Below are 22,413 nucleotides of genomic sequence, written 5' to 3'. Positions count from 1 at the left end.
TTCCTTTTGCCTCTTTTACAGGAAACTCTTTTCTATAACAGATTAATTTTCAAAATATACTTAGTTAACGGACACTTAAGGCCTGTGTCCTAACCAATTAAATTAATTATACAATATCAGTTTTAATCTCTAGAACTTGGTGAATAACGATATATAATGTTATATTTCAAGACAACACTTGGTCATTCACAATAATATAGATTACAAAATTTTACCCCACCGTTTAACCATATTCTAAAAGTATTGAGCAATATTCGCCACCCATTCCACAGTAAAACATAATAATACTAGGTGTTATTCGCGGATTCGCCCGCGTTGAAACCACTTCCTGCTTCCAAAGTCGTGAATTATCTCTGCAATGCCTGTGCCATCAATTTAAAATTCAGATTAAAAAAAAAAAATTCTATGAAGCAAGTTACCAGGATAAAACGCTTATATGGTAATCCTCGACACGGTCTCTATGTGTGTGCCAAGTTTCATCTAAAACTATTCAGCTTCACATTTCTGAGTTAACTTTTGATAAACATCCAAACATTTTCACATAATTTCGAATTTAGAAAGTAAATAAGATGAGATGATATAAAAAAAGCGACAAAAACACTGATCGCATTAAAATGAAGCCAATTACAAAGCATTAGAACTTAGAGTGCGAAGGAAAACAATGACTTTCTATTTCATTACTTCCAATCTCCGTTAATTAGTTGAGATTTATCTAAAGGCGCATTATGCTTGAGCATCACTACAAAGAAGGTCATTAATTACTTTCTGAAGTATATTTATATAGTGCATATTCTATTCCTGCTGCATCATTCAATATTTGCTAGAAGTCTACAGTCTTCCCTTATATACTCGCGCTAGCCAATTTAGTAGGAAAGCAGCAACCAGACTTCTCAATAGCATAATGGGTTTTGAAGGGTCTGCGTGGCAACGGCTTTGAATCCAGGGATCGTCGCACATAAATAAAATAGCTGACATACATAGAAATATTTTCTCAAGCTCTATTCCATAAGCTTTTAAACAAATAATACGTTAAAAACTATTTGCCCATGTTCGGTGTCGGATAAAAACCATCAAGAGCCTATTTGTGCCTCAGATATTGATCTGACAAAGGACTGCCTTTGAATCACCCTTTTTGAGTCTAAAAGTAGTTCAAGTTTGAATTTGTGCTGAACTGGTGCAGAAATAACGTATAAATTATAACCATTACACAATGCGAGCGGAACGGCATGATATAAGATTTTTATCAATTAGGTTTACTAATTTTACTGTTATTGAACAAGGGTAGTTGCTCGGTCATGGGTTCGTGCTAAAGCCGCTACTAACCACAACACAAATTTCATTTTGTAGCCTTTATCGGTAAGCCCCAATGCGCTGAGGGCTTTGTTCTCTCGCTAATGAATATAAGAATGTCTTGTTACGTATAAAGCTACGATGATATTGAAATTTCGGCTGATGGAATGTGAATTATGTATTTGTGTATTATTTAAGAAATAGAATTTCGTTTTATATATACAATAAAGGTTAAACTATAGCATCGATTTGCCCACAAAATGAGTCTAGAAATAGAAGCCAGACTACGTCTATTGCGTGTCACAGCTCCTTACAGAATGTTTCTGCAAAATCAATTCAATATAAGGACGACAAACTTGTAACTGAGCCATAATGCTAACTGATGACCCTTCTCCCTTTAAGGCGCTTCGCTTTCGCAATAATGTCCATTGTCCAGTCCTTTGTCTGCGCGGCCTAATGGGTCATAGATTCAACAATGGAGCCAAAAATGAAATGCCAAGACACACATAATTATCGGTTTTCGGTACGCACTAATATATTGTAGTATGTTTCTATGCGGACTATATTACTAATAATATAGTCCGCATAGAAACATACTACAACTACATCTTTGAAGGTAGGACTAATCCTACCTTCAAAGAGACAAAACACATTTTTCTAATATACCTATGGATTATTCTTGTTAAAAATTATCTTCAAACGCTCTTTGTTTTAAACTCAAAGAGAGGGCACGTGACAAATTGTCACTGTCCTTGACAAAAGCCAGACAAAAGTTCGTATAAAATGTCATTTGTAATAAGTCATTGATAAAAGCCAGCTGCTATCCGGTTGAAATCTAGGAAATGTGGATATTCGATTTATGCTACGCAGAGTTTCAAAATCAAAACTTAAACGATATTTCAAACTAAATCGGCAGAGACAGATGTGTTTCGAACGGTTGTGTTTCTTGCACGCAAGCTGAGAATCCAGACTACTATTAGTTATATTAACGACGAAATTGTCGTTGTGAATGAAATATAGACACATTGTATGATTATTTACCTACTAGTGACGTCAAAATATGCGAGTATAAATATTAGTTTGGTTTCCATCAATTTATGTTATAGCTATATTATCATAATGATTAATATAATAATAGTCTAGATACAAAGTCGCCGATTTTCATCAAACAAAACTATACTAATAAGAAATATGATTAACATAATTATATTAAATCACGAAGACAAATGAACTGCGTATAAATAAGCAGGTTTTTAATATTAAATAAAACCTAATAAAAACGTCAGATTTAAATATAGCCACGCTCTTTTAAATTGTTAAACAGCTATTTTAAATCATAAACCATCCGCCCTTGCGAACGTTGCTGATAAGTGTCAAGGTAAGCCGTTGTGTCAACATTAAAAACCATTAAGTGTTCTAAAGTAATACGAAAGCGCCCCAAGCCGGCGTTAGCGCCTGAATGGCAAACATAATGTCACTGTAAATATGCAATATGCAGTGTTAAGGGGTAAATGTCCGCAAAGAAAAAAAAATACTTTGTAACCACGCCGTTTATGGTAAATTACTTGAAAATTGTCAGGACTCTTGAAATTCTTGTCGACTTAGCTGCGCAAAAAACGAAAACATTCAAGTTGTTTCTATAAAAGTTTGAGTGCTTACTAAACTCGTACTAACTTTACATTACGTTATAAATGATGCGGCACCGGACAGAAGTTTATTTCGTCTCCAAAACTTTGTTTCGACCAAATTCCTAGTTTTCATTAAATAATAAGTCAATTTGTACAAAGTTTGCATCCATGAGGTCATTAAACAGGCCGCAAATAGGCCAGTGGTTCACCCCATACGGTGCCAAATCTCGTAGCCGCCCCGACGGCGCCGTTTAGGAACAAACCTTACCCTATTTTATAAGCCAATGTACTCACAACCTATTTTCCGTTGCCAAGTTCAGCGATATGAATATATTCCCGATAGCATCCTATTAACTTGGACAAATATAATAGGTATCATTATCATCGTTTGGCTGTTTTGTGTCTATGAAATGTGATGTCATTTAATTATTAAAACACTAAATTCAGTTTTATAAAAATGTTACTATTGAAAAAAGTTATTCATATTGCAAATAGAACGATCTCTTAAATAGATGATTCTTATACAAGTCATAAAACTATTGCTTGGGAAATTATAAATAACAAAAAAATTCAAATTTCCACATTAACGTTGAAAACGAATTCTCGCGGTTTGACTTTGATTGCCAGACTTCGAAAATTACGAAGCTAAGCAAAACACGAGCGGCGCAAGTTGCAGGGGCAAACATCGTGACAAATATTATTGAACTTTGTTACATATTTGTGCTTTGTATTTTCAGTTATAAATTTTCTTACTGAGGTATGCATTTTAATACACAATCGGGCACGATGCAGACCTTAATAAAATAAAACATAATTATGAATTACACATTTAGGTAATTTCGGTAGGATTTACCTACAAATAAGACACAATAGATCTTTCAATCCACAACTACTACAGAAACCATGTTACCTGGAACAAGTACCCACACTGTAATCCAATCCTTTGTATCTGGGTACAATTTTTGGGCTTCGATATTACTCACTCCGACACACTCGGCTCGTCGATAAATAATGCGTAGGCAGGTGTTTCGGTCGGTTGGTGCCAAATGAAACTCTTATGTAGTGGATTAGCAATAGCAGCGGCTATCCGGACATATATCCTCACCGAATGGCGAAAATACTAAATAAAAGCAACATTTGAGGAAGAATAAACGAGAAATTGTGTTTCATGTGTTCTTAAATATGTTGAAAGTAGTCTTTTTATATTTTTATTGTATGCGTACATGTAAAATATTGCCCTTGTGACGGACTGGATCATTAAAACGATTTAAAATATTGGCGTTTTGGGAAAACGTTTGCCTTTTTTGCTGTTTCTTAAAATAATTAAATTTCCGCCATAATCACTAAGATTTGTGGCTAGTAACGAAGCCTACTCGTAAGTCGATCATCGTTGCTTCACAGATCCTGTCAAATCAAATATTTTTTCTTTGAAAATTATAGGTGGCATAATGTTATATACAAGCATTTGCTCAGGGCTTCGTCCGCGTGAAAAAGTTTTTTCGGTATAAAATGGAGCCTATATTTTAAGTTAGACCTCTAAAAATATATGGGTGAAAAGTGCAATTAACTCCATGGAGCAGTTTTTGCGTGATGCCTGTACAAAAATTCTGAAAACTGTAGTTTCAACTTCCGTTCGTTTAATAAAGAGACCCAGTAAGAGTTTTTCTCCAATATGTATAATATACAGACATATACGGTCATTTCCAATTTTATTATACGTAGATATCATTATAATTAAACTTTTGTAATGTTTTTTTACAATATTATGATTCCATAATATTAATGCACATACTGTTTCCATTTTTATGTGTCACACCCAAACTCATCAGATAGGTGTAGATCACTCACTGTCAGCATAACTTAGCACATACGCTATGGACACCAATGACGGACAGCATTAGAAGCCATTATTACAATGATAAGCGATTTTGCTTTATTGTACTACGTACGTGACTGTATATTAAAATAACCCTGATGATACCCATATTCCAACAAAATACACAATTTGCAGAAGTTATATAATTCATAAGAACTCAGGGCGAACGTTTCATTCAATTTAAACAACAATGAAGGAAGGAAACCTCTCTACGAAATTCTTTGCCTGTACAGAGTTAGTTGAACTACTTTTAATCAAACTAAATACCCCGGAGTTAAGAGACAAGGACGCAGTAAATTTGTTTAAGACTTTAAGGTTTATAGACTTGCAGGGTAATTTAAAAATGTAATGTTTTACAATTAAAATTACCTAAAAGACTTGGCTCGATAGGTGTTTAATTAGTAGTGAAAATAAATTACACATATTAAAACGTTTGTAAGTTCGGCCTTATGATACAAACTTACAGAAGATGTTCAAAAAGTAATATTTATTTTCATAATATTATTATATGAAAAATACATCAAGCAAAACTAATCCGATAAAATATTATATATGTAAGTAAATCAATATCATATTGCATAATCAGGATGAACCGAACGAGTTTTATGCAAGCTTTAAGAAGTTTAAAATGATAATGATCAGTATGCAATTCCATGAGAAGTGAGAACTCTGGCACAAACTAGAAAAGTACTGCATTCCGTAGATATTGATTTAATTAGTATATTAAATTGTAGAGAATCGTATGTAGAAAGGAGAATAAAGCAGAGAGGAAAGTATTAACCTAATATACAAATTAATTTTATAAAAAGAGAAAATCAACTGTCTACATTTGGACTAGATAATTGATTTAAAAGTTCAGCCACACCGATTCATAATTAAATATACGATGTAGAGTTAATTGAAAGTGGAATATTTTTCTTTGCATTTGAATCATGTTAATGGCGATGTTAAAACTTTTTTCATTAAACAGTTAATATAATTGTTTTTTTCATTCTGAGAGGAAAATATTTTTATTAGTTGAAATGGAGTGAAATGGCGTCAACTACAATGGTGCAAAAACAATACTGATTTAAATGAAGTATTATTAAAATCAGAACGTCAAAACTAATTGAAATAACTTATCTACACGTAAAAAATCCCTTCCATTTTTCCCTTTAAATATTGAAATAACACGCCATTCTGTTTTAAAAGTTCATATAAACAGAAAAATTTCCTTTTTCTTTATTATCTCTCCTGCTAAATAAAACCTTAAAACAATAATATTTTGGAGAAAAATAACTATTTGTTTTAACGAGTTACGCTATGAAGTAGACAATGTGAAAACTGGGAATAATGTTAGGTAAAAAGAGAGTTGCTAATTTCATTTTACATTACACATTTGTATGTATATTCCGCATTACCGCAAAGGCCACAAGTCAGTTACATTTGCACATTTTCAGAACGATATCCCTACCAGTAATTACGTACTTAAGCTTTTGAATGAACGATCCCGGATAATAAAAGCATAATTTAATAATACTATTCATATGAGGAGAACAATAAGGTGGGTTTTAGAGTGTCCTTTATTTATTTTATGAACTCCTTGTGCACGTATATAATATTATATTACGTACACAAAAGTTAAAGTGTTTTTTTAGTATTATAAGTTACTAGCTTTTGCTCGCGGCTTCGTCCACGTGAAGAAGTTTTCCGGGATAAAAGTCTCGCTAAAAATGTATCCGATTTAATTATATTTATGACTCACTATTTTGGTCACAGTGACTTCAACATGAAAGGTAGATATATGGTGTTGCAGTCTTTTATTTCGAACTATTTAAGACAAACAATCCTACAGTACATCATCTTTGCCTTACTCCATTGGGTTAGGCAGCGTACGCAGAGATAGCATTTTTTTTCCGACTTATCTGATATGTATCGTTATGTTATAACTAAATTCCACAAAATCATCATAAATTGTAGCCTATGTGTTATTCTGATGTATAACCATTATTACAGTAAAGTTTCATCCAAATTCGTTTAGTAGTTTTTCCGTGAAAGAGGAACAAACATACATACAAACATTCATACATCCATCCTCACAAACTTTCGCATTCATAATATGAGTATGATTACAAAACATAAATAAAATTGGGATAATATCCGACCAATGCGTCGATATTTTTTGTCTCGAAGTGCTTTGTTATTTCATGAACATAACCTCGTTATTTTACCGAGTCTAACACAAACTCCCACTGGTTCGAACCATACTTCAGTTTATAAAACGTTTAAATATCTACATTGTTTCATAAGCTACGGCTCACGTTATTGTTTGATTATTATGCAATGTTCACCTGCGCTCGTCCAATTTGCGATGAAATCGAACTCTGGCAAAATACCACTTCTATTAGTACTGCAAAGACGTTCGTGTCGCTAATACACTCCAGTACGTCGTGCCAACTCAAATCATAGATTTTTTGTTCAGTGGCAAAAGTTTTAACGAGATTCCGAGTATGTTAGTTAAGGAGAACGTAGGATCTTTCGACGGTTTTTCACACTAGTGACATTCCATTAAAATTGTTCTTTCTTTCAACAATATTTATAAAGTTATTTATAGTTATCGAGTCCTTAATATAAATCGAGACAATATTATAGTCAATTCCGCCAAAAGATGTTTGGGCTTCGAAAATTATTGTTAGAAACAGTAACATTTATTTTTCTTTTGTCATTTAAACAGATATAGAATGTATAATTATAGATTGTCTTCGAGAAATTTTGTTACTCAACCTTATAATCAAAACACATATATATTAATGTAACTTAATGTTAAGTGATTTAAGACCTTTTTGCGGAATTATTTTGGTCAATATTCGTGTGCAAAGCCCGTCAAACTTGTCTAGAAACATGTATGAAAATGATATCCAGCCTATCAACGTGATTGCCCTCATCCGACCACATTAAAGCAAATTGTCTCGCAAACGAAACAAGAGTGGTTCTAAATATAGATGTATGTGTGATCCCTTTTGGGTCTGAACAAATATTACAAATGTAATATTATATGTACATACAAAACTTATGTAATTAAAGCTATATGAAACTTATTTCATTAACTCGCCTCTGCAATATTTTGTTTTATTTAGCTAAATCATTGTTTCGCATGGTGTGTGTGTCTTCAACCGTATCATTCATTATAACAGTTGGTGGGTATCTTTGGCCAATAATATTTTTAGTATAATTTTGTACTACTTATCCGGATTTGATACTAAAAACTATATACGAAACAACTGAAGGAATGAAAATTAATACGTCCAACTTATGTTTAGGTAAGAACAGGTGTTATGAATGAAAATTATTTTAAAAACATCCATTAATAGCAAAGCTGCACGGAATTATCCAGTAACATTTTTTCAGCGCCATTTTGTACACCTTTTATAAAGAAAACAATGAAATTCTATTTTGGAGAAGTCAAGGGACTAAAAGCGTAGGTTTAAAAAGAATATAAAAAATCCACACTCGGTGTGCTGACGTCGCGTCGGCGAGTGTGTAGTTATAAAATTTTATCGTACATTTAACAGTCGATCTGGCACCTATCTGCTATTATGATAACACCCGCCATATATCTGACAGGGAAATATTTGGCAGAAATACATCCATTACGTGATTCATACGCCCAATGCTTGTATTAATCACGGATGAAATTATGAAAACAGATAACGAACTTAAATTAATTACGCATTTACTACACAATAATAAGTAAATTGTTGTTTCCAGTGACGTTATATCGCGCATTAATTTATGTGCCGGCGTAATTTTCCTCTGAACTATGTCATTACATAAATTGATATTTATAGATCAACAAATAATTAGTTGATTTTAAACTGTTCATGGGATAAGTGATTCCTCTTAATAAATGTTATTATTCCCAGTAGTACGATTTTATGAGAATACTTCTAGGTCTTAACATAAAATACACACGCTATTTAATTTTTGCGTTGTGATATGAACAAACAACCTGAACAAATGATTATAAACAAAATCTCATCAAATTGTCATGAATGTTTTATGTGTATAAACAAAGGCTGTACAGTTTCAACTTTGCCGAGGACAATGTAAAGGTCATAGAGGTGCTATTACGAATTATACTGCGTAAATAACAACGGTCTAGAGGGAGCCTGTTGTAATGTGTACTTCGTGATTTCTGATATTTCGTCAGGTCTTTTTTTATATTTGTATCTATATATGTACATATAATACTTACACCAATGTTATATATTTATAGTTATTGTACGGTAAATTTTAACCTCAATTACTGCTATGTATAACATATTATATTTGTCTGTATTATAACGTAGTACAACTATATAAAATATTTTTTCTAATCCTTTTTTAAGTCAACATTTTAACTGACATTAAACAAAGCAAATATTCATTTAAAAGGCATTACCTTAGTATAGAGGGTAAAGACCCCGTTTAACGCAGCAAACTAAAATTAAATAAATTCCTTAAACAACTCTCTGTCTCATAAAAATAAATTATCTTTTGTTCTCAGTTTTTGGCGCTCCTCGAGCGGAATATTATAGCAAATACAAGTATCCACTACAGGCAGATGACACTGTTTGCCCCTACCAACGAAGCTTTCCAACGATACACCGGTGACATGGACGACAATCTAGTTCTCTACCACATATGTAAGTATAGTACTACTATTAAAACTACGACCCCACTAAAGACTTCAAACTAATGACCTTTAGATGTACTCCGAGGTTGGCTGGCGCACTAATATAGAAAATTTACAAAGAGCAGTGTTGTGGACTTTAGCCTTTAAACCGCGTTGGCGTTTGATATCAATCTTTCACTCTTTGAAAAATAGGGTAGTTAGTTTGGGTTGTTAGTCTTTCTTTATTGTTACAAATTATTTTATACGCGTTAGCAAATACAATGTAGAATAAATAGAAACAGAACTAAATTTAACTATAAAATTAGTTGTATGAGCTATGTTTATGACGCAATGCGTTATGCGACTCTATTCACCCTATCTCTTTCGCACGCCCGCATCGTAATGATAGTGCTATCTGATCTTAAATATCGGAATGTTTTTCTACTATTTGAGAATTATATTTGCAACATATTAAACAATAAAAAAAGAACACACCGACTACTCTACTGAGCCAAACCTTAGCTAACATCGTTTAGTACTGACCAGATTTCATATTTAGCTACACGTTGGACAATATTTGTTGATAGCTTTATTAACTATTGAAAAACAAATATATTATTAATCTGGTCGGATTCAAAATATATCTGTGCAACCGATTAAGCGGAAACGGTTAAATCAATAGCGATAAAATTTGGCACGGATGTAAATTTTGAGCCAAACTACTAAAACATTAATTGCAATGAACCTATCACAATATAAATTTCACTATAATTTTACAAAATATGTATATTTTATATGGTTAGCAATTAGAGTGCTTTAAATTTGCACTCTCTAGTTTTGTTATGTGGCTGGAAAACATAAAGTTACAAAAACAGTTGTTTTCCCTTGTAGACGCAAAAAAAAACAGAATTTACTCAAATAGTCGTTAACCTTTTCTAGTCGTATACAACTAGCTAAAACCAAGTTTGGAAACTTTGTTCGTGACACATGGAAACTGGAGTTTCAAGTGAGGGACTAAGTTTGCTTTGTGCTTACCCTTGCCGATGGGTCTGTTATGTCTTCCGTTCGCGTTTTGTTAATTTCAGCTGTTTTACCTGGCTGCATTCAAGTTAATTTAACTTTATTGCATCTGCTCCAGTGAGTTTTGGTCTGGCCAAGGATTATTGCTTTAAGGTAATCTGCTTAAAAAGTATAAACCCCAGTTTTGATTCAATATTTATGTTTGCATTTTGTCCGACTACCATTAGGATTTTCTATTTTATTCTTTAGATGTCAACGTCGAATTTAGAAGCTACGATTTCTTCTATCCCTTATTACAGAACGTTATATTTTGGTCAAAATAAAATATTAATGAATACAAAAGACGGTTCGTAATGAGGAATAGAAATATTAAAAAAGCGACGAAGTTAATTCGGGATTGTGCTGGTCTGTAACGACCATTTCTTTTTATATTTAGCATTTAGAAAAACATAATAAAGTATGTTCCGTTCACTTTTGCAAAATAACAGAGAGATTTTAGATACTTTATGATTTCAATATTTACTTATTCGTTTGTTACGTGGATTTGCAGTGTGCTTTAGACTTTTTACAATAGGCGACCAGTTACCTATACCTATTCAGGAAGTAGATCACCACTGTAAATATGAAAAAGATTGGTTAGTTATGGAGTTAATATTAATATGTCGTAATTTATTTGTGTATTCAAACTACTTTTACTAGAAACATTATGAGAAGCGGAGATTTTAGTAATAATATTAGATCATACCTATATTATGTTAACATCTTATAAAAATTTAATGATCACAATTAATTACCAATGCTTAAATTTATGTGTATTAAATCTTATGAATGCATAATATGTTATAATCAGTGTTATTGTTACAATAGTTAGTACTCATATTCAGGCACTAATGTAATTCATGTTGTACTTAATGATAGTAGTGAAAGATTCTTTGCAATGCCACATGAATAAGTTTTAGGCGCCGAGAATTCATCTTTATTGAGCCATGAAGGAAGACGTATGTTTATTTACATGTAGATATGTGAAATGTAATGCGTCCATCCGGCGGAAGTAAATCCGTCAGAGCACACGCTTGCAAGTCGCAACTACATACATAATATCTAGTATGTTGTCGGTATCTGGGGCCGTACCTAAGAAGCCTTTCTACGATCGTTAAAGCCTACTTTATGTATGTGAATGACATATTTTAGCGATAGACTTATTGATAGGTAATGTCGTTTCCATACATTTATTATGTTTTCTATTTGCTTTATTGATTGTAGATTTTACTGGTGGTAGGATATTTTATCTCCACCCGGATAGCGACCACTGCACACGGTAAGGCCCACGTAAGTGTATCGCGTTCAGGGATCAGCCTGTGAATATCCGGTTCCAACAGACCGGTATAATTGTATCGACTGCCGAGGGGTAATCATCTCTCGTCAGTCAATACTTTATTGGACCCCACTCGACTTACCATCAGGTGCAGTAGTAGGAGTAGCAGTTTGCCGTGCCTATATAAGAACAGTAAAAAGAATCTTGGTTCAGGTTCCAGTTGGTTTATGACTTTGTCAGCTATCCTCAGCATTTGAAATTGGGCAGGGTAATTTTTCTTATAATAACTGCCCTCTTGTATACATATATGGTTCTAACAACTTCGGCGTCTAAGTTTATCTTAGAAGCATTGTTGGCCCTGTTGGTTAGGAGCTTGTGGTTTACAATAACTACAAGCTGAGAAAGTACTTTGTTCAGTAACAGTTAATTTACGGGCTATCTATAATTGTCTTCATTTATATAATACGCATAAAATTTCTTTTACAGAGGATTAGTTAGAACGATTATTGATTTATGAGTCGTAGACCATTAATCCTAAATCAGTACGAAAAGAGAAAATCCACAAAACGCCAACGTGAAAATGCCTTTAGTATGTTATATAACATATAAACGTTACAGCGAATCTAGCGACAACACTGACGAACCTCGACTATGCAATATCATCGGAGCTCGACGGGAACCCGCCTTTATGGGTGACGCGACGACGAGACACCATGCACGACGACATATACGTGAACAACGCTAAAGTATACGTGTCCCGATCTTATCAAGCCTACAATAGGAACAATAAACGACAAGTGAGAATTGCCCGTACTTTATTTCTTGAACGGAACAATTTTGTTTCCTTCTTTGGAAATCTTAGACGTGTTGTATAGGAAAAAGCGTGTTGAGATTTTATTTGCAGTGATTAAAGTAATGTTTTGTTGTGAATACAGTATTAAGATTTATTGTTGTAATAAGCATTGGAAATAAATATAAAAAGATAATGCAGTCCGAATCGTATATATGAAGTAACTGATTTACATATTTATTTTCCTTTAGGTTCTGCATGTAATAGATCAAGTGTTGCATCCGCTGCAACCTCACGGACCAGGATCTATCAGTTCTCCAGTCTACAACCCCAACGCATATCAGTTTTTGGAACATTCTGATGTGTTCAACATAGGACAACATAGACTGAGGTAAAGATTTTTAAGGAATTTTAATGATTACCGTTAACTAATTTGAAGTACGCAATTTTATTCCTAAGTATCTCAAAATCTCGTGTCAAAATATTCGGGCAGTATATCGGAGAAGTCTTGTAGGAAATTCCTTGACATAGTTCATACACAAGTTATTCTACGAACAGATTCAACATTGCAATCACCAAATAAGACGTATTGAGTAATAAAATTTAACTGTAGTTGAAGTGTCAAATGCAATTTCGAAACATACAAGCGAAATGTTTCCGTCAGAGTCTATTAGTATAAAAAAGAGTGTGAAATAAGGCATAACGCTGTGAACGTAAAATTGTTTCGAACTCAACTTTTATTAACTTTAACACGCTATATTATTTGAAGCAAAACAGCTATTACAACGATAGATGCGGTAAATTTATAAATTAATTTTCCTTTCTGCAGACATTGATTAATGACTTAAATTTTTATAAATTGCCCCCAGAAGTTTTATGAGACATGTTATTATAAAAATATTAGCTGTGGAGGGTTCGCAAAAAGGAGAGAATAATTTTGTTCGCAAGTTATTTCATAAATGGACTTATGTATTCTATCAGAAACACTAAAAACACTCCGCTATTGTGGGTTCCCATTAATTAAGCACTACTTCGCGTGTTTCAATTAAAATGAAACTCGAGTCGAACTAACTTACCTGCGTCCAACTTTTTGCACCCTCTACGTGTGTAACACACAACAATTATATAAAATTGCCGCACTTTGTTCTACATTTTGCATATTTTTGTAATGTGATTGTTAAGTACAGATTTCATTTCGTATGAAATGGTTAACCTGATATTTATGAACTATAACAAATGTTGGCATTCTTTATTACTTTATTTAAAAAAAATAAAGGAACGTTTCTATTAGATTCCTTTGATTAAATCAATCTTTTTTACAGATCATTCAGACAAAAAGTGAATCAACTGCAAAAAAATAAAGTGTTTAATGCAGATGGAAGACACACCTTTTTCATTCCAGTTGACGAAGGATTTAAGGTTAGTTCGTTAAGGGCTGACGATAATTTACAACATTACAAAAAGGTCATAACTATGATTGAAGTATTCTGTTTTCCTTAGCCAACAACTAGGTCGGACTTGATAGATGAGAAAGTGGTCGATGGTCACGTGATCCCCCACCACGTTCTTTTCACCCACGCGACCCCCGACAGCCAAGAGTTCGAAACCTTGGCCTTTGGAGATAATGTCAAGGTCATCATTTCCTTTAGCACCACCATGAATGGACGGGAAGAGATAAGTAAGTTAGTTTGATAAAATTCTGATAATTTTGATTATGATTTTAATTAAAATTATTTAAAATGTATTTTGAACATCTAGAAATCTGTTAAGCACTTAGAGAGTTTCCTTTAGGCTAGTTGTAAAAACTCATAAGGCAATGTCGGTAATAGGTATATCTACATATTTTCTAGAGTATAATATTTTACATCTAATCACAATTTTGGAACCAGCATTCTTACCAAATTCCTAACTGCTATTCCACGAAAGAGTAAAGTAGAAATAGTTGCGTGTTCAATGTACCTTATAAGCGTAAAAAGTATCTACACGCTATCGGCTTCTTCATAATGAAGTCGTAAACAAGTTTATGTTGTTTCTAAATTGTTTACTTAGTAGAATTTTATACCTATTTTATTTTATTTATTATACTATGCTATTGCTATACTCAAAGAGAATACAGCACTACGTTAAATATACTATGCTATAATAACAAAATAATTGCAGACTATGTGAAATCGAACACGGTGGCTGGAGATGCCAAGCATAGTCGCGGAGTGGTTTTAGCGGATATTGTGAGAGCAAACATTCCTGTCAAGAATGGAGTGGTCCATCTCATCCAGAGACCCCTTATGGTGGTTGACACTACGGTCATCGATTTCTTAAAGGTAAGCTTCAAAACCAGACTTGTTAAAAATATTAACACTTGTGAATGTTACATCGCAGAATCTTTACTAACATTTATTACAATACATAAGAACTTGGAAAAATTCAGGCAGTATCATTTAATGAATAATTTATATAATTAAAGTTTATTTATTTGAGAAAATAAATTTACAACTGTATCATTGACTTTTCGCTCCATTTTTACGGAACCAGGCTATGAAGGTAAAATGAAGCGTCTTATTTATTTCCATTTTATTATCCATCTTTGTGAGTGTCCTCTTTACTTCATGGAAATCTATTTCCGTTTCTTTGCGTTTTTAGAATACATTTTATAATAAATTGAAGCACGTTTTGAACCTTTGCCTATATTTTCAACCTATTGTTCCATCCAAAGTATTTTGAAGTATCGTATTGTTTGACGAGCTTTATTTTCAGATACAAAACCATAGTAAGTTTGTTTCCCTTGCCATTAAATTATATTTAGGTAGGTTTGTTGTTGAACATTTACTTCTTCGTCGCAGTTATTTACGCAGTCCTGAATGCCGGGGTAAAGCGCAATAGTGTTGTAATCGTGACTCATGATATTTTGATACTAATCTCATGTAGATTTGTGTATCTACAAATAATGCTTTATCATGTAACTATTACCATTATTAACAAATTACTACATTAAAATCGTATTTAATATGTTTCCAAAAGTTTTTGTGTAGTGATGTATCATATAACGTAACTTAACTAAAATAAGGGATATCTTCATAAATTTTATAAATAAGAAAACTTCTTTCTCTTTCACATTTGCCTGTGCTACCCGTCCGCTCTGATGTCGGATTCTGCATGTTCTTGACAACTTTAGGGAATTGTAAGTATTACCAATGCATGCTTTGAGTAGTCCCTTGTCTTATTTTCCACCCTTTCATATTCTTAGCAACGATCTTTGGGTATGTGCTTATAACTTTTCATTGCCTATATTTTTTCCTTTTTCATATCTTTATACGGTGATGAAAGGTAACATGAACTTTTATATTTTCTTTGTCTATTATTGTTTGTACAGAAATAAATTTGATAATAATAAAGTATTTTTATTATATGATAAATATAATATGATATGGCAACCATTTAAGTACCAAGCATGTACGTATATTAAAAAAACTACACAATTCTAAATATAACTTTATTAGCAGAAATCTGTGTTACGACATATACTACCTCTGAGAATAAATGCAATAAATATTTACACAGGAAAAAGAAGACGGCCCGCTTTGCAAGTTCTACGAGGTTATAATGGACTTAGGCGCTAACAATCAGTTTTACACCGAACTTACTTTGGCTAAAGACATCACTCTGTTTGCTCCGTCAAACGAAGCTTGGGCAGAATTTAGTGTTCAAAATATTATTAGGTAATTTTTTATCATATTTATGTACTTTTTGTATACTAAGACTAGCTCGTAACGGTTGTATTTCTTACAGAAATCATCAAAAACTGATGGAAATTTTAAATCTGCACTTAGTTCGAGAACGTTTGCCAATGGATGCTATTATTCACAACAATATGAATCAGGTAAAATATACGAACTTTATAACTTCATAACCGCAATTGCATTTTGCAATTCGTATATGAGATTAATTGAAAATGTATTCACAAACCACGAATTATAATAAATTTTAATTCCAAAATTAAAATTAATGTCGTGTGCTGGATTAATTCTTTGGTTTCGCTGCTGCTTATTGGGATCAGCTCCCGGGAACTGTATGTTAATTCAATATTAAATACAATTTATCCATCGATTACTTTTTAATTTTAATCAGATATGTGTGAAAACATCAATATCATTTTATTTTTAACGTAACCCACTTGCATGACTGTGAAGTGTCCATGTATCCATTATGAGATTGATTTTTGTAGTTTATGTGTTGAAGTCCTCTGTTTGTATATCGTCGTTATCTTTATAGTAATTTTACTTTCCCCGCCTGTGGCATGTATGTCATGTAGGTACTTAATATAATTAAATGGAATTACTTTAACATAAAATAACTGTTTCAGATCTACCAAGCTCCGACAGCCTTGGCTCGTAAATATTTATACTTCAACGTGCTTACCCACGGCCAGAACCAAACCCTGACTGTCGAAGGTGGTGGAGTCAATGCCACTGTCACCTTACCTAATATCGCAGCCACAAATGGCTTTGTACATATCATCGACAGAGTTCTTGGAGTTCCGTACACAACTGTCTTCGAGAAAATAAAGACTGACCCTATGCTCAAGTAAGTAATAACACACCATACTCCTAACATTTAATTTCTAAATTATTGTAAATAAACAGAAACAACTATCATTTTATAATAAGTAACAGTATTTAAATATTAATATTTAAATGAATAATTTGCACAATTGAATATTTATATAATCTGTTTCCATTCCATTAAACCGTAGGAATGCGTAAACGAGTAAAATAATAATATATTTAATATAAAGCGTGGAAATAAACCAGAGTTTATTCGTTTTAGCATCACGTATAACCTAGGAAAGCGGCAAATGTTCAACCATCAACTAAACGACATGGAGCATCGGTACACATATTTCGTGCCGCGTGATCACGCGTGGTTGAAATTCCAAATCAGGCATCCTTCGGCCTACAAAGCTCTTTTTAAAGAGGACTTCGGCTACTTCGTAAGATGTTTTCTATATTTAGATTCGTTTCAAATTCTGCAACATTGCTTGATGTTATTGAAACTAGATTTTCATTGGATCTATAAGGTAAAACAAATACTGATACTTGAACACGAACCTCAATACCTTACGTGCTCTTTCTCTACTTGCAGTTATATGTTAGTTAAGTAATTATTAATTCTAAAATATTTGTTATAATCTAATAAAAAATGGTGATAGTAATCATTTGCAGCATTTGCCATATAATTTTTTTCAGACAAAGCAAATTTTAGAACGGCACGTGATCCGCGCGGGACGCTCATACACGGTATCTGATTTAAAACTGCTTGCAAATGAAACACACGCCTTTCTCCTACCAACCTCACGCGATCCTCTCCGGCTGCGTGTCAAGGAATCTGATAAGAGTAAGCTTTTAACTATTCATTTGATACTGAAATAGGTACCCGTACAATTACCTGCTGACCGAGATACCTTTTCAGAACAGAAATTGAATTTTATATATGTGCATAATATATATACTTACCAAGCTTATATGGGTATCCATGTCAGTTAATGCACTCTTTATGATTTATTAGCACAAGCTTTTATATAAAATAATAATATTATAAAAGATAACCACTAAAAGTATAACTTTTCATCATTTTCGAAGTTAAATTAAAAACAGCGAAAATGGGTTGTGGTTTGAAAGAGATTAAAGTTTGCTTAGCACACTGGCTAGTTCAAAAGATACATTAAAGTTATCAATCTGTTACTTTCTTGCGCTTTCGGTTGTTAATAACTTTCTTTAAATAAATAAATAGGGTTCTTTCAGTTTTATATTATTGTTTAGTTTGAAAGTTTTTGAACTTAGCCTGTATGTAGAAGGTAATAATATCTTTAACTGAAGACTAACCTAGTTGACACTTTATTTAATATTAGTAAAGATACCCTGAGATATTATCGCTTTTCTATAGATTACTACGTGGAATGGAACGGACATTGGATCCACGTGTTCAGACCTGACGTAGAGTGCACCAACGGCATCATTCACGTTATCGACGAGCCTTTTGTCTTGGAGAGCGACATCCGCGCGACCGGCGCAGCTGACCGCCTCCGCCTAGCCTACACCCTCATCTCACTCCTTATCTCGATCGGATTCTTGCGAATTTTAGATAATTAAATCGTCCAATATTTATTTTTTTTTTCGACAGCCAATTTTATAAAACATGAAACATTTAAATTATGTAACTGATTACGGCTGTCACATAATTTATTTCTTCGACCATTATCTTTCCGATAGGTTCAGATGTCTGAATCTTATACGCTTAAATCATTATTTTAAGGTGTTATAATTCTTAATTTATTAAAAAAAAAATTTTGCTTTTGCGACTGATATGATAATATCTACATTTTTAAAATAGGATAATAAAGTACTCTTTATATCACGTTGTTCCGATGACAAATGTTTTTCGACGTTGTATGATGTACTGTATTTATATCCGTTGTATTTGGTCCGTCGTGCCTTCTTTGGAAAATTTATATAAACTTACGTACCTTTTGAAAGAAGCCCTTATTTACTTTTACTATCATTTTAATATCTAATAAATTATCAAAATACATTCTTTATTCTTCTATACATTCCATGTTACATTTAAATATATTTAACTCATTATTTATTCTTGTTGAATACTCTAAAATTATTTACTATACAAACGATTTCATCTTTTTTATACATATAATAAATTCTGTCATCGACAATGAGGCTATATCGTCGATGAATTTGGTAAACAAATTATTTATTGTGTCAATTGTACAATTAATTGCTGGGATTTTAAAAGTATTGGATGAGAGGAAATTAATGATCAGCTGTAACAACTATTTTTTTTTCCAAACTTTCTACAATTTAAACTTTTACAATGTATCGTTTAACTTAAGTGCATGTTAGCCATGTACAAAATAATTTTAATTTGAGAGCAATCAATGTATATAGGGTGAATGTGCTTATAGCTGTAACGGTGCATTTGTGATTATCTTATGTTTACTAAACAGTTGTAAATAATTTGTGTAAGTTACGATAGTTCATTATAATTATATAATTTTGTAGATGTTACTTACGCGACTGAAATATCATAAATGTCTAGGCCAAGCTGTTTGCAAATATATCACGACTGTACAATTTAATTGAAACGCTGCTTGGAGTTCGATTTTTAAAAATACTACCACGTTATACCCATGTACTTACCTATTTATAGAAAGTGACTATACATTTATATCGTAAATGTTTTAAATCTTTACGCAGCATTTCTTAATCAGGTTGGAATGCTTATGTATATCCTATAGTTTATCATGTTTGACACATTTGTATATTGGAACGATATATCAGACCTGTCGCTTTATACATATAAATATACAAAAATATTCTCTTTGTAAGTGTAAACACTAGATTTTAAGTCATTATTGAGCCAAAGCTAAACGCTAATTCAACTGGTAGCATATTTAATGGATAAGATTTTAATACCGCGATAGTATGAATATATAAGATTGTTTGTAGTAGATATGTATACTTAAAGTCTATTTGCATTGATATTGTCCTTCATATAATATAGGATTTTAAACGGATGTCTAGTGTTACATGGGATAATCCCAAGACAATATAACTTTGACCAAATATTGTACCAAATATTTGGTTACGTGTATGAGATTGGATTCCATTTATTAGTGAATGTTTAATGTATTAAAAATACCTATGTCAAATTAGTAAAAGTTTATGACGAACGTTTATGAAAATGAATTTATGTATAAAATATAGATATGAAACTTAATCTTTGTGTTTAATTTAATATTTTATCTTAATTTCCTTTGTTTTTTACCCCCAAAATAAACAAAATGCGGACGAAATGACCCGAATGTTTGTCGGGCTGACGCAATTTTCAACACTCCCACAGCAAAAATATCATACAATTTAAAACAACTGAACAAACTTTGGCCGCACCGGTGCGGTTTTAAAAGAATAATTGAACACAAAGGTACAACACATCCTGGTCTGCTAATCTCATAAGTTTGGAGTGACAACAGACTGCTTTACAATCCTTTTAACGTAAAGCGCCAAACAGTCTCCCTGTAAAATACAAAAAAATATTAATATACTTCACGCTTTTATCCCTGAAGTGGTGGGCAGACGTGCATTCAGGGCACCTACTTTTCACTAAGTGTGTTCTGTCCTATGATGACATAGGCGGTAAGCCAATCGCCACAGTATTCACAAATTCCAGGCTGATACTGAGTAGAAAAACTTAAAATTACTGACTGACTCGACTAGACTGCCTCGAGTAATAAGTCCGCTAATTGTATTTTATTTATTTGAATATTTTACCATTTTATATGGTTTTTCCTTATGTATGCGTGTGCACTGTGAAGAGTAAAGAGTTATAAATAAATAAATAAAAATAAAATAGAAGCATTCCTGTAAAGTAAACAGAAGGTATCTAATATCTATTTAATGCATGTAGTTTGTGATTACCGAGACAACAACGGAACCGTATGCAAATGTGTTCTAGATATTATGTATGCCTGCCGTTAAATTGTTTGTAAACTCCATACAATTTGGTGATTGACGCCAAACTAAATATTGTTTAAGGCTAATAGTTAACGAGCTTTTGCTCGTGGATATGCTCATGTAAAAAAGACACTTGGAAGAATACCTGAGAAAACAAATAGATAAATGTGTACCAATAATTTTATAAGCTTAGGACAAAGCCGATATTTCGAAAGCATAAACACTTCATTCTTACTTATTAGTTTACGTTAAGAAAAATAATATTCAATGACTTTTTATAATATAAAATAAAAGTCTTTCCGGTGCTTGTATGTTCCTGCTTACTTTCTTAAATATAATATAATTTTTAAAACTTTTTTCGTAACTTACACGCTGATCCATAAAATGTAAGCCACCAGAAGTAATAGAAAATGCGTAAGGTTATTAATTCAATTCAAGTCAACAAAGTTCATATTTTGCTCACATCAATATTTCGTTTAACTTAAGCAACAAATATATCACAAACATAACCGAATTGTATGAACAATATTCATCGTAGCAAAGGCTATAATATTAATAATCTTAACAAATAGCAATTCCCCTTAAATCCTTCACAAAATAAATGCAAGCTGTTACGCCATCGTTTTGGAGGAAAATAAAACTTTTTAAGGAACCATTTATCTTTCAGTGTGGTAGAGTGCCGTCATAGATGCCCTTACCCTACTTTCTTACTAGTAATACTGGTATGAATGGATGTATCAACTGGATTTTTTCCTTTATACTATCTACGTATGGATTTAAAAAGAAATATCATCTACTTATCACGATATCTCAGGTACAATAAAGCCAAGAAAGAAATTTGATCGCAGAATGTAGGCTTACATAAATAAATGTTTTAACAAAAATCCCTCCATAAAAGCGTAGGTTAGTATTACAAACAGAGCTTCTAATAAAACAATCTCCACAATTAAAATCATTTCAAGTTATTTTGGGAGAATTAAACAAAAACACTCTATAAGCTATAGAAATAATGTATATTATATATATTTAACTCCATATCAACCGAAGGTAGTGTAAAGCGATAGAAATTAATATATTTTATATGAATATACTCCATATGTACCGAAGGTAGTGTAGTGACATCTTTGGCAGTCCAAATTATAAACTGAGTTTATTAAATCGGTATGTAAATTATCACAGTTTAAGAAATACAGCATATTCTCCAAAATGACGAGACGCGTCGATCCTTTGTCTAAAGTAAGCGCTACGCTTGTTTACAAGTAGGCATCAATAACGCAAAGAACCGAAAATTAGAGAATACTGCATGGCACCACACTACGCTCGTCCTTTTGAGACATTC

General features: G+C 32.5%; 1 protein-coding gene across 3 annotated transcripts in view; it reads left to right on the top strand.

The window, feature by feature from the left end:
* LOC115444069 (fasciclin-1) overlaps window positions 1-20,340 on the top strand; it is a 54,781-nt gene extending 34,441 nt beyond the window's left edge. For 2 of the 3 annotated variants that reach the window (XM_030169699.2, XM_037440677.1), the window contains exons 2-14: window positions 9,320-9,458; window positions 12,381-12,559; window positions 12,804-12,943; window positions 13,875-13,971; window positions 14,053-14,230; window positions 14,713-14,873; window positions 15,725-15,730; window positions 16,111-16,268; window positions 16,339-16,429; window positions 16,913-17,133; window positions 17,377-17,539; window positions 17,796-17,943; window positions 18,493-20,340. In XM_030169699.2, the coding sequence (XP_030025559.1) occupies window positions 9,320-9,458; window positions 12,381-12,559; window positions 12,804-12,943; window positions 13,875-13,971; window positions 14,053-14,230; window positions 14,713-14,873; window positions 15,725-15,730; window positions 16,111-16,268; window positions 16,339-16,429; window positions 16,913-17,133; window positions 17,377-17,539; window positions 17,796-17,943; window positions 18,493-18,698 (1,887 nt within the window). In that variant the 3' untranslated portion in view covers window positions 18,699-20,340. The remainder of the gene's footprint in view (window positions 1-9,319; window positions 9,459-12,380; window positions 12,560-12,803; window positions 12,944-13,874; window positions 13,972-14,052; window positions 14,231-14,712; window positions 14,874-15,724; window positions 15,731-16,110; window positions 16,269-16,338; window positions 16,430-16,912; window positions 17,134-17,376; window positions 17,540-17,795; window positions 17,944-18,492) is intronic. The other variant, XM_030169700.2, reaches the window with a different exon arrangement.
* Window positions 20,341-22,413: the final 2,073 nt, after the last annotated feature.

Source organism: Manduca sexta, chromosome 20 (assembly GCF_014839805.1).
Source record: "Manduca sexta isolate Smith_Timp_Sample1 chromosome 20, JHU_Msex_v1.0, whole genome shotgun sequence".
NCBI lineage: Eukaryota > Metazoa > Arthropoda > Insecta > Lepidoptera > Sphingidae > Manduca > Manduca sexta.
The sequence above is the reverse complement of the archived record's forward strand: the minus strand, read 5'-3'. Positions and strand labels throughout refer to the sequence as shown.